At 43.7% G+C, this 12,500-nt stretch overlaps 2 protein-coding genes across 2 annotated transcripts in view; one reads left to right on the top strand and one right to left on the bottom strand.

The window, feature by feature from the left end:
• The window catches only part of pih1d2 (PIH1 domain containing 2), a 9,598-nt gene extending 2,696 nt beyond the window's left edge, over positions 1-6,902 (top strand). Inside the window, exons 5-7 of the mRNA XM_063207338.1 lie at positions 655-773; positions 1,555-1,868; positions 6,232-6,902. Of these exons, the coding sequence (XP_063063408.1) occupies positions 655-773; positions 1,555-1,868; positions 6,232-6,366 (568 nt within the window). The 3' untranslated portion in view covers positions 6,367-6,902. The remainder of the gene's footprint in view (positions 1-654; positions 774-1,554; positions 1,869-6,231) is intronic.
• A 932-nt stretch (positions 6,903-7,834) lies between these two features.
• Positions 7,835-12,500, bottom strand: part of LOC134455961 (dihydrolipoyllysine-residue acetyltransferase component of pyruvate dehydrogenase complex, mitochondrial-like) — a 22,651-nt gene continuing 17,985 nt past the window's right edge. The window contains exons 12-14 of the mRNA XM_063207337.1: positions 12,447-12,500; positions 11,103-11,239; positions 7,835-9,342 (exon numbers count right to left, since the gene is read on the bottom strand). The exon at positions 12,447-12,500 is cut by the window's right edge and continues 109 nt beyond it. Coding sequence (XP_063063407.1) covers positions 9,213-9,342; positions 11,103-11,239; positions 12,447-12,500 — 321 coding nt within the window. The 3' untranslated portion in view covers positions 7,835-9,212. The remainder of the gene's footprint in view (positions 9,343-11,102; positions 11,240-12,446) is intronic.

Raw genomic sequence — 12,500 nt, forward strand, 5'->3', positions numbered from 1 at the left:
ATAAAGGTTGGAGCAGGCTTCACCCAGCAGATTTTTCTTTTTTTTTGGATGCTGACCAAGACATTGTAAAACTGAAAAGTAAGCAAAGGTCGCACCATGCATACATTTCTTGTATTATTACACAGTTCAGAATGCCGACATGCGTCTGTGTAATAATAAAAGAGTAGAGTAGAGTAGAGTAACTTTATTGATCCCCAGGGGGAAATTCAGAAATGAAGAAATGTATACATGGTGCGACCTTTTATTTTTCAGTTCCCCATTGGTCATGGAATTCCTGGAATATCATGGCAATTCAATAGAGGTGTTTCCAGTCATGGAAAGTCATGGAATTTGGTCATTTTGCCTGCACAGAGTCATGGAATTTGACCATATTGCCTGTACAGTCAGGGAATATCATAGACATTTTTCAAAAGTGTGTTCTAGTTTACTCATACAATTTTGCAACATTCTAGAAAGCAAAATATTAAAGGGTATTGACTGAAAATGGTAATGTGAAGACTGGCCATCACAAATTGACCCTTATTTTTTAAAGTATGGTCACTATGTTGGGTATTTCCTTTGATGTGAGGTTATGGAAATTCTACTTTGTGGCCAAGGAATGTCATGGAAAAGTATTGGAGTTTTAAAGCTGACTTGAAGTGGGAAACCTGACAGGTACAAGATGCACAGCAACCAACTCAAGGGAAGCCTGGAGAGCATGAGGGACAGACTGACTCAGAAGCAAGCCAAACAAGCACCGTCGCCACCACCACAACCACCACAGGCAGACACAGGTGAGAGATCCAAGAGTTCATTGTCATTGTCAGAAAAAGGTGTGATGAAGTGGTCCGGTAACGTTTCGATACAACAGGGGGATCTCAGGAAGATCCCCCTGTTGGATCGAAACGTTGCCGTTTGTAAAAATGAAATAAAGTTTATATCTTTGGAGCTAATACCCAGTACAACTAAGGACAACTTCATCACACTTTTACCACTTTTTGTCTGGCACCTGGATAACTGCTTTGTGGATGTGCACACCCCAACCTCAAAACGCTATTGTCAGAACAACGAAAGTGTGTTTGGAGTCCACCGTACTCCGGGCCGCTGCGTCTCTCTACACATTAAAACTCTACCTACTGCTCTCCATGGCTGAGGTGCTCTTGCGCAAGGCACCTAAAACCCCATACTGCTCTAGGGACTGTAACCAATATTCTGTAAATAACTGTAAGTCGTTTTGGATAAAACTGTTAAGTGTAATGTATTGTAAGGTGTTGCTGTACATTTATGTTGGATGTCAATTGGTCTATGCCTGTGATTTATCTATTGCATCAACATACGTAGTGTATGTTCATTGTTCAGTGTATTAAAACTCTCTTAATTGCCCAAGACACATGTTTCTTTTAAAGGTAGAGTACTGTGTGTTTTCGTTTTAGTAGCTGATTTCCTTTGAAGTAAAACTAAAGTGCTTTGATGAGACCAGTAAATATTAGTCCTTTGTCTCCCCTAAACGCCCTCTCTCCAACTTCCTTTCTCCTTCTCTCTCTCCCCCACTCCCTCCATCTTCCTCTCCCACAGTCCCTTCCCTCCTACAGCAGATTTCCTCTCTCCGTGGTAAGGGGGGTGCGGGGGGTGACGATGACGACCCCAGTGCGGGGGGAGGAGTGACACTGGAGCTGGGTGGCCACCAGAAGCCTCCTGCCAAGCCCGGCCTGATCCAGGTGATCTCCAGCTCGGAGAGCCGCCGTGTCCCCCAGCGCCCTGCCCACCGGCTCACCCTGAAGCCGGGCACAGGCGGCGCCTCGGGGGGTGGCCCCCTCAAAAGCCTGGAGCTCAGCGTGGAACTGCCTGGGGTGAGATCAGTCACAGAGTGCCAGCTCAGTATCTCACAGGTACGTGCCAATCCTTACTGTGTCACCCCGACTTCATCATCATCACTATCATCATATCCATCTACTGACTGTGTTAAGGCATGGCCCACCCCAGCTACTGGTTTGTTGACCAAGTCCTAAGTGAAGAGGTGTAATGGCATTGTAGTATATTAGTACGGTACTAGGAAGCTTTTTTGAATGATTAGTAAGGCATTCCACTGGTGAAACGGTGCTTACTATGAGGCTACGAAGTTAAAGAAGTACAAGATTCAGGATAACATCACCTCATTGCATCATCATATACCCCCTATACACACACACACACACGCACACACACACACACACACACACACACTCACACCCACACCCACACACACACACACACACACACACACACATACACAAATAGTAGGCTAATAATAGTAGTCCTACATTAGATACTAGACCTAAGGCTGGAGGACGCTAGTAGTTTTACTCATCAGATCTTGCGGATGTGAGGAGGTGTTGTATGCCTTTTCAATTTGAGGTTGCGCTGTCTTAAATGTCTCCGTGGTCTCTATAAAGTGAAAGTGAAAGCCCACCCGGGAAACTCACATCGTCATTGTGACACAGCACTCTGCAGCACATAATGCTCACTGCACACAACGAAAGTGCATTTACGTATGCCTCACTGAGGCAAGGAGGTAGCCCCAAAGGGAGCAGTGTTAGCAGGATGGTACCATGCTCAGGGTACCTCAGTCATGGAGGAGGATAGAGGAGAACACTGGTTCATTACCCCCCCCCCCCACCAAACTGACAGGTCGGGAGTCGAACCGGCGTCAACCTTTGGGCTACAAGTCTAATGCCTAACCGCTTACCCATGACTGAAAATCTGAGCAGTGGCGCACTCTAATGTCATGTCATGTTCTGTTCTGGCAGTTCAGAGACGTCCACAAAGGCCCCACACACGAGGCCCCACACACCTTGAGCGTTTCTTTGTTTGCAGGTGTACTGTACCTTTTCAGAGTACCATAGTCTCTAGTTTGCAGAAGAAGAACCCTGCTTCTTTACGGTTTCACCCCTTTATTTTTGGCTTAATGACGTTTCGGCACTAAGGGAAACCGTAAAAGAAGCAGGGTTGCGCTCTTCCTCTGTAAACTAAATTTCAGAGACGTCCCCTACAACGCACCTTCTGTTTTTTTTTTTCTTTCTTTCTATCTTTCTTTCTTTCTTTCTTTCTGTCTTTCTTTCTTTCTTTCTTTCTCTTTCTTTTTAATGATACGGAAGAATATTGTGTCAAGATGGCTGCAATTCTCCATTGTGCGTCTTGTGTGTGTCTCTCTCTCCTCTCCTGTCCTCTCTGTCATAAACAGGGGGCCCCTGTGTTCCTATTAGAGGGGTCAAAGTTCAATGGGGGCATTTAGGCGAGTGAGGACACAAACATCCCTTTAAGAGTCTGTCAGTCAAGAGGAAACCCAATGCCAGCGTTTAGTCCCTGGAAAACACACACACACACACACACACACACACACACACACACACACACACACACACACACACACACACACACACACACACACACACACACACACACACACACACACACAGACACACATGCTTCAACTCGGTGACTGAAATGTGAGAACGAGTGTGGATTTTTGACCTGCATAACGTGTTATGTTCCCTCATGCACTTTTCCTGAATGTCCTCTTCATTACCTGTCGCCCTGTTGTGACATGGGTATATATGGCTGTGGGCTACGGCAGACACTGAGACGGAGTAGGGGCTCGTTCAAAAACACAGAGAGACACTCACTTACACACACACACACTGGCCACTTTAATTCACCACTGCCACTGCCATTTTAGAGCTATTCGTATGTCATTCTAAAGCTATTCACAGTAGTAGAGTGCAGTAGCTCATTCAAAAAATTGAGAAAAATGTGTCTCTGACCTTCAAGACTTCGAAATGGGGCACCATTAGTTAACCCCTTAGCGCAAAGCTTATGCTATAACCTTACTGTATTTTCAGCAAATACTAGTGTAGTGAGTAGGCCCGCCGGCGACCCCATCTGCACTAAGGCTACCACACACACCGCTATGGAGGGAATCATCTACATAATGACTCAGTTCCTGTATGTGTGTGGGTGTGTATGTGTGTGTGTGTGTGTGTGTGTGTCGTGTTAATATTAATGCAGTGGGGTGAAGTGAGACACACACAGCTAAAAATACCCCAAGAAAGTCACACAGCTGAAATATTTATTAGTGCAGCGGTGCAGCAAGGAGCCCTCAGCCAGTCAGCCTGGGACACACAGACACACTCAACACCAGGGTTGCCAGACCAGACCCATGATTTCCAGCCCCCCCCCATGCTCAAAACCCACCTGGAAGCTCTAAAATCTTGCCCAATTTGTACTAAATTCAATTGATTGTTTTACTGTTTGTTCATACATTTGCAAAAAAAAACCTTAACAAACGCCCACTGCCCTTTTTTACCCATTTTTCCCCCCCGCAGACCGGCATCTTAAGTAGCCCAAATGGGCGGGAAACCTCCCAATCTGGCAACACTGCATAACTCAACACACAGCAGCTAGTGTAGTGTAGTGCAGTGCAGTGCAGTGCAGTGCAGTGCAGCACATAGATCACATTTAGTGAGTCTGGGATACACTATTGAGAACTCAGTGAACCCACATGGCCTCAGACGCGTCAGTCTGGGACAAGGACACCCCCTCTCTCCTCTCAACGTACACTCCCATTCATGAACAGTATGATTGCAATTTCACTGCATGTCATGGTTTTCTATTCAAGTATTGCTATTCAATTAATATACACTTAATTACCAAAACTGTTCGCTAACCTACCTTGACTCGCATAACATAACTCCATTCCATTCCTAACCCGCCCGTAAGGTTTATTATGATATGAGTGCACCTTTTGCAGCTACTCTAGCTTCAACTGGTCTGGGAATAAAAATATTTCAATGCAAGTGACAAACATCCTTATTATTGCCACTTGTCCCCTTCCTATGCCCTACGCCTGTTCTCTTGTTCACTTGCCTGTCTCACTTCTCGAATTTGCCAAAGTGGATAAATTGTATAGATCGTCTTACAGTGAGGATGTTTACTATCAGCATCAGAGAGTGATGTCTACTTACTTAGTGTTGTTGTCTTCACTATATTCTTTAGATTATTTTATTCCAATTGTGCACTTCATGAGTGCGTCATCAGTGTGTTTACATTAATTAATTGCTCATTACAAATTACAAGTATATAAAATGATCATGGTAAAAAAAAATTGGAATCAAGGTTTTATATTAAAAAATCGTGATGTGACATTTTTGCCACGTCGCCCACCCCTAGTGGAGTCTATGCCCCACATGTCAATTCATGCCAAACCTATCAGAATTGACGATAAGAAACATAGTACTGTATTAGCCATAGTGGCTGTAATCTGATCTTTAAAACCTTCACATGGAAAATAAGATGCTGTCTTTTTATTTTTTATTTAACCTTTATTTACCCAGGAAAATAAACCCATTGAGATTAAAAATCTCTTTTACAAGGGTGTCCTGGCCAAGTGGCGGCACAAGTTACAAAATTAAAATTCCAGTTGCATTAAAACAAATCAAATGACACAATTACAAATCAATTAAAACAGTTACAGACAAGTGAGTCAGTCAGTCTCCAGTGATCTATCTCATCTTGGAATTAAAATCGCTCAATGGAATTAGATATGTTAACTTCAAGTCCTTTTGTAGGCTGTCTACATGTACTATGTGGATATTTTTGAAAATGCATTGGTTTTGGCCTCTCGTCTACAAGTAAACAGAGTATTACAATGTGCATTTCAAAATTTTTAAAAAATATCCCATGAATGTGGCTAAAATAGATCCCCATACATAGAGGCTGTCCTGTACCGAGTGACCTTACCTTTCTGTACACAACACCAGAGCACTCCGTTCTTCCGGAAGGACTGAACAACATGTGCACAGAGTACGCAACCATTTATCAGTGATTCACTGAAGGATTTTTGAGAAAGTAAAGTACTGCTATTGCCTCTTTTCCACTGCATGTTTTCTGATAGGCCTACAACTTGACACAGCGCGACTCGGCCACCACATTTTGCTTTTCGAATTGGCACCACATAGCTCAATCATAAAGCAAAAAGTGGCGGCCGAGTCCCCAGAAAACTGGCAGTGGAAAAGAGGCATTTGTGTTTGTGTGTGTCGGAGGGCGACCCGTTGCTACTGAGGTAAAGAGGCTTTCTGTTACCATGACAAAGTTCGAAGCTAAGTGGTGGTGACTCACCGTTCTAAACAGCTCATTATTGATTGTTGTTGAAGTTTAAGATACACCTCATCTAACTTCCGTATTTGTATTTGTGTGTGTGTGTGTGTGTGTGTTCAGGACGACATTCTGCTGGAGGTAGAGGACATGTACCATCTCCACGTGGACCTTCCGGAGACAGTGAATGAGGAGACTGCCACAGCCACCTTCAGCAAGCGGACACACACACTCACACTCACAGTGGCTGTGCTCTAACCTCCAACCCACTGCCAAAGTGGTGGGCATTGTTTCACCAACATATACTGTACACACACATACAGTTCTTCACATTTCACAGTATTCAGCATGAGCACAAAATCAGTCCTTTTGAGCGTGTTCTAACACAGAAGCATAAAGCACACATACCTTGACCCTCACAGAGGCCAAGTTATAACACACACACACACACACATCATTATCTCTCCATGATTGTGTGCTATAACTCAGAGACACATTTAGCGCATTCAGGCTGACTGAGGCCGGTGCCCGTTCCCGCACCTAATCGTGAACTAGCCGTCGTGTTTGCTTTGCTGAAACTGGAAAATTAGCCCTGGGGTTTACTGCTTACAGCATTTTATTTCAATTAGAGCAGTGGTTCTTCATCTGGGGTCCGGAGATTGCAGGGGATCTGAGGATTTTTTTCTTAGTTGATTTTGTGACCACATTTCTGCTTGTGAACATTACAATATAGGCCAAATCAACATATTTACATAAAATAAAAAGAAATAAAATAAAACATATTTTAGCTCCCATGTAAAGTCATTAAGGTATTGATTAATGTGATTAAAAGTCATATTATTAGCAATAATCATTGTAATTAACCACATCAATGTTTTTGGTGCGTATAATATATACATGTAAAAGATTGGGTTGGGGGTGCACGTCTTGTCTCGGGCACATGTAAAGGTGGGCTTGAATTAATTAAAAAAAGGTTAAAAACCTCTGAGTTAGGAGTACAACTACACATACACCCCAGTAGTTCACACCACATTTTCTATTTACTGTGCTGTTTTCTAGCTTTACTGTGGCAGTATTGACCACTGTATTGGCTATCTCCACGGGTCTTTAATGGGTTTGTAGAATCCATTGGCCACACTCAGTTGTTCTTTGTGAGAGAAAAAGTGTGTGTGTGTGTGTGTATGTGTGTGTGTGTGTGTGTGTGTGTGTGTGTGTGTGTGTGTGTGTGTGTATGTGTTTGCCTTTCACCACATGCTGGCAAGTGAGCAGTTTCCTACAGAGTGTCCTTGAGGGGAAAGACATCGAGCATTGAAAATAGGAAATGAAATTAACACCATCTTATTGATGGTCCTTTTTTTTCAGCACCGGCACTACTGTTAGTCTTGTTCTTTTCCTGCTGCTTTCGAGGGTTCGACTATAAACAGAAAAAATAAACAAATTCAATTGTTCACACACTTCATACCGGTCTTGACTCTTTAATTATACTGGCTACCCTAGGCATTTACAGCCATAATGGCATCCATTGTGTGTGTAATGTGTTTGTGTGTGTGTGTGTGTGTGTGTGTGTGTGTGTGTGTGTGTCTGTGTGTGTGTGTGTGTGTGTGTGTGTGTGTGTGTGTGTGTCTGTGTGTGTGTGTGTGTGTGCGCACGCGCGCACGTGTTGGCTTTTGTGTTGTTTCTACATGGATGTCTGTTACCCACATACAAATGAACGCCTGAGGCCAAAGACAGTACATTAAAGACAGAGAGCGTTTATTTATTATAATTATAATTATTATTATTTCATATTTTACTGCAGTTCTCCCCTCTTCCCTTTCATTCCAATCAACTTTGGGGGGTTTACGTACACTTGACCAGTGACATCATTGAATAATTAAAGACATCTCCCAATGATTGTTCTTATGAATGTTGTGTTTTTTTCTTTCCTTTTCTTAAATAAAAACAAAAAAAACATCTCTTCAGAAAAGTCCACATTCCCCTTTTGTCACCATCCGAAATATGTATCCGGTAAACAAACAGTATCAATAATAAAATAAATAAGAGTTGCCAGTGACCGAGACACACACGGACTCCTATCATGGCTGAAGAGGCAGCGACCCCACTATGAGCGTGTGTGTGTGAGTGTGTTTGAGTATGTGTGTTTGTGTGGCACAAGTGTTCTAGGTTCCAAAGGGGGTGGCTTTTGATGGAGTGATTCTGGCTGGGATGACCTGACTCCTAGTCACCTGGTAAGGATGGGGATAGGATGGAGGTGAGGTTTAGGGAGGGGTCGAGGGGTTGTACTGTACTGTATGTGAGAGATTATGCTTTCTAAAAGTCCACTTTTTCGTTCCATATGTACACTGACCTGTCGTATCTCTGGGCTGTGGTGGACACCCACGGTTGAGGATTCATAGGAGAAACAGAACATAAGTAGAAGATTAAAGTGTTCCCAAGTGAATCCCAAGTGCTGAAAAAACCCCTTTCCCTTCTACTTTGAGTACACACACACACCCTCCCTCTCTCTCTATTCTCTGTCCGACTCGCACACACACAAACACATACACACGGGTCTGACATTAGACCTAGAATACAGTACATAAGGGACAAGGCTGAAGCACTAATTCTACTTGACCTTAGTAATGTGCGTGAATCAGACTCCATAGAGCACAGCAGAGCAAAGATTCTAGAGCGACAGATTCTAAGATTCTAGAACGCTAGATTCTAGAATCTTTGCTCCAGACACAGGTGGGGCGCGCTAAGCCCAGCCCACCCACTCACAATCCCCAAGCACCAAGTCATGAGATGAGAATGTATTGTTCAGGGAGACCAGAGAAAGACCGTGTGTCTGTGTGTGTGTGTGTGCACATGTGTCAGGTGGTTGGCTACAGCATATGTGTGTGTCAGGTATGTGTGTGAGCACGGAAAAACTCGTGGCAGGTTTTGGGGTAAGGAAGAAAGCGTTCCATCTTCCCTCTGGCTTTGCTCAGGCTTTTTCGCTGGCGAGAGAGAGAGAGAGAGAAAAAAGAAGTCTATGAAGGGGCGTTGGGCTGAGGGCGAGGGCGAGAGGTCACGGGGAAGGTCACACAAGGTCGTTGTCGCCGTCATCGTGGTCGTGGTGGTGATCACAGCAGCATGGTGACGGGCCTCTCCAGGAACTTGCGGAACTCGGCGAGCCACTGGGCGCCCACCGCACCGTCCACCACCCGGTGGTCACAGCTCAGAGTCACAGACATCATGCTGGCCACGTCAAACCTGGGGTGGGCACACGCACACACACACACACACAAACGAATAGATACACACACATGAATGCAGATACATAATAGGCGTCTATGTACGAGTGCAGCAGGGCTTTAAAGGAACTTTTTTTCCACACTGGCCACTGTGGCAAGTGGTTTTCCAGAGTCACTAGCCATTCAGCCTTATTCTACAAGCCACGGTTGTACCATGGCTTTGACTACGGTTATTTTTTTTTTTTGATAGACTGATGTTTTGAAAGCCTATGTTTAAGGAAAACAATAGAATATCGAGCCCTGCTGCACACAGACACATGTGCACGAACGCACACATTGCACACGCACGAACGCAAATACATAAGGAATCACCATGCAGGGAGGCAGGGCACGAAGAGTTAAAGACGGCTGAATATTGATTTAGTCCTAATGATGATGGTTTTGTCATTAACAAACAAAACTCCAGGCTTGACATTAATGCTTTGGTAGCCACAGGGATCTTTTTAAATGGCTGATTTAATTTCACTGATGACTGATACCACAAGTCAAGCAAATATTGGAAAATAAAGAGCCATCAGACTGATGACAGTTAAAGTAGGGCATATGTAAGCAAGGAGTAGTCTGTACTACCATAGTCATGCCTTCTTGCATTTTTCTTGTGTTACATATTACAGTGCTTTTTGTAATGTTTTGTTGTTTTGTCTAGTGTTTTGGCAGTGTTGTTCCTTGTCTTTTGTAACTTTTAACTTGCAGCCTCTCTTGCCCAGGACTCCCTGGAAGAAGAGTCACTGTGACTCAACGGGACCCTTCCTGGTTAAATAAAGGATAAATAAAAATAAAATTAAAAAAATAGTGTGCTCTCATTACGTTAGTTGAGACTGATGTGCCATCTCACAGTCTCACTGCTTAAAAATAGAATCGCTATTTTCAATTAAATTATAAGCAGCGTTCGACGAAAATGCATTCTCGTATGCACAACGCAAAACATGACGTCTTACTAAGACACACATTATATCATATTAAGTCATAATTTATATATTTTTTACACTACTAACTGCTTTTTGCGGCTTACAGAGAAATACTACTAAAATGTGACAGTGTTTTTGTTTTCTCTGCTAAGTCCATAGTTTCCAGTCTGACACGGCTCTAGCCTGATTATCATCGACTTTCACATCTCTTCGAGACTTAGTCTGACCAAGAGCACAACAATTAACATTTCCCAAACGGCATTGTTGACCCACCTCCCCTGGTTTGCTAATGGTTGTTTGCTTCCAGACAAAGTGGGAGGAGTTCCCAATTTTTCGGGAGCTCAGAAAGTACTTGCATTGCTCTTGACCTGACTAGTGGCAACACTGAAGGGCACGGCCTGGCTAACACGGCACCTCCATATAACATACTGAGCCGAGTGATGCATGCTGGGAAAGTCAATAGAGAGAGAGAGAATATAGAACCATGGTAAATACTGTATATTAAATCCACTGTATATTCAATCCACTAAATCACTGAATTAAATCCACTAATCCAATAAAAAAAAACCTTGTTCCTTAACATGGCTGGTATGAATGGTCAGATTAGTTGAGGACTTGTGTCTGCTGCTGCTGGTGGTGTGTGTGTGTGTGTGTGTGTGTGTGTGTGTGTGTGTGTGTGTGTGTGTGTGTGTGTGTGTGTGTGTGTGTGTGTGTGTGTGTGTGTGTGTGTGTGTGTGTGTGTGTGTGTGTGTGTCTGCATGTGCTTGTGTGCGCGCTTGTCTGTGTGTGTGTGTGTGTGCGAGGCCGTTACCCTTTCTCGTTGTCTGCGGGCAGCAGCCTCTTCTCTGAGCCGCCTACAGCCAGGATGCAGGCCTGAGGAGGGTTGATGATGGCCGAGAAGTTCTTGACCCCGAACATGCCCAGGTTGGAGATGGTGAACGTGCCCCCCTGAAACAAGACACGACAGAAGCACCAAAGAGGTTGGATTAATAAAGAGGATTCAAAACCCGCCCACCCAATGCAAAAGAGTGTGCTCAAATTGGGTCTCCTAAGGGGGCGTTTCTTCTTCTATTTTTGAGGTGTTTGCGCGAGAAGTGCGCTACCGCCATCTACAGCGCTAAAGGGAACTCCGAAGGTCTCCTAACCGAAGGTCTCCTAAAGGGCCGTTCACCCAACATAAAGTGGATACCGGAAACTAGAATGACGAATCTCTGTCTATAAGATCTCCGGATGCACCTTGAGATTACACACATCACACTCACAGACTTTCAGGTTAGATTACATACATTTATTGCATTATTATTATTATTATTAATACATTACATTTAGCTGACGCTTTTATCCAGAGCGATTTACATTTACTATTTTTCAGGGAATATGTTACAGTCTCTCAAGCAATGTGGGGTTAGGTGCCTTGCTCAAGGGCACTTCAGCGATGGATGGAGGTGTAGGGAGAGGTAAGGGTGGGATTCAAACCTTCAACCCCCAGATTGAAAGACCAACTCCCTAACCACTAGGCCACGACTGCCCCTTTAGATTAAGGTTAGATTACATACATTTTCACTTTGACAAACACATTTTCCCCCCCAAGAAATGTTCAGCCCATGTCCCACTTCCACAGTAAAGTAAACCACACCTGAACATCATTCTCGTATTTACTTTTGAGACTATAACCAAGTTGATTGAACTGAGTGTGTATCTACAATAAAATGGCATGCCTTACATAATCACCAACACATACTCCTGATCCCCCTCTTACACAAGCATGTAATAGCAACACATCAAGGTGCTTTATTATTAAATAATTAAGTAAATGTAAAATAGTCTAAGCCAACATGGAGACTAAAATGGCGAGTCGTGTGTGTGTGTGTGTGTGTGTGTGTGTGTGTGTGTGTGTGTGTGTGTGTGTGTGTGTGTGTGTGTGTGTGTGTGTACATGTACAGTATATCACGAAAGTGAGTACACCCCTCACAGTTTTTGCAGATTTATGAGTATATCTTTTCATGGAAAGCATTACAGAAATTTCACTTTGACACAATGATTAGTGACCTTTTAACAACATATTTACTGTGAGGGGTGTATTCACTTTCGTGATATACTGTACATTGTAATGTGGGTGTGTACATTGTAATGTGTGAGTGTGTGTCCATCTCACCTGGAACTCGTGTGGCTGGAGTTTTCCCTCGCGAGCCTTAGCGGCTAACGTGCC

The sequence above is a fragment of the Engraulis encrasicolus genome, chromosome 9 (assembly GCF_034702125.1).
Source record: "Engraulis encrasicolus isolate BLACKSEA-1 chromosome 9, IST_EnEncr_1.0, whole genome shotgun sequence".
In the NCBI taxonomy this organism is placed as follows: Eukaryota; Metazoa; Chordata; class Actinopteri; order Clupeiformes; family Engraulidae; genus Engraulis; species Engraulis encrasicolus.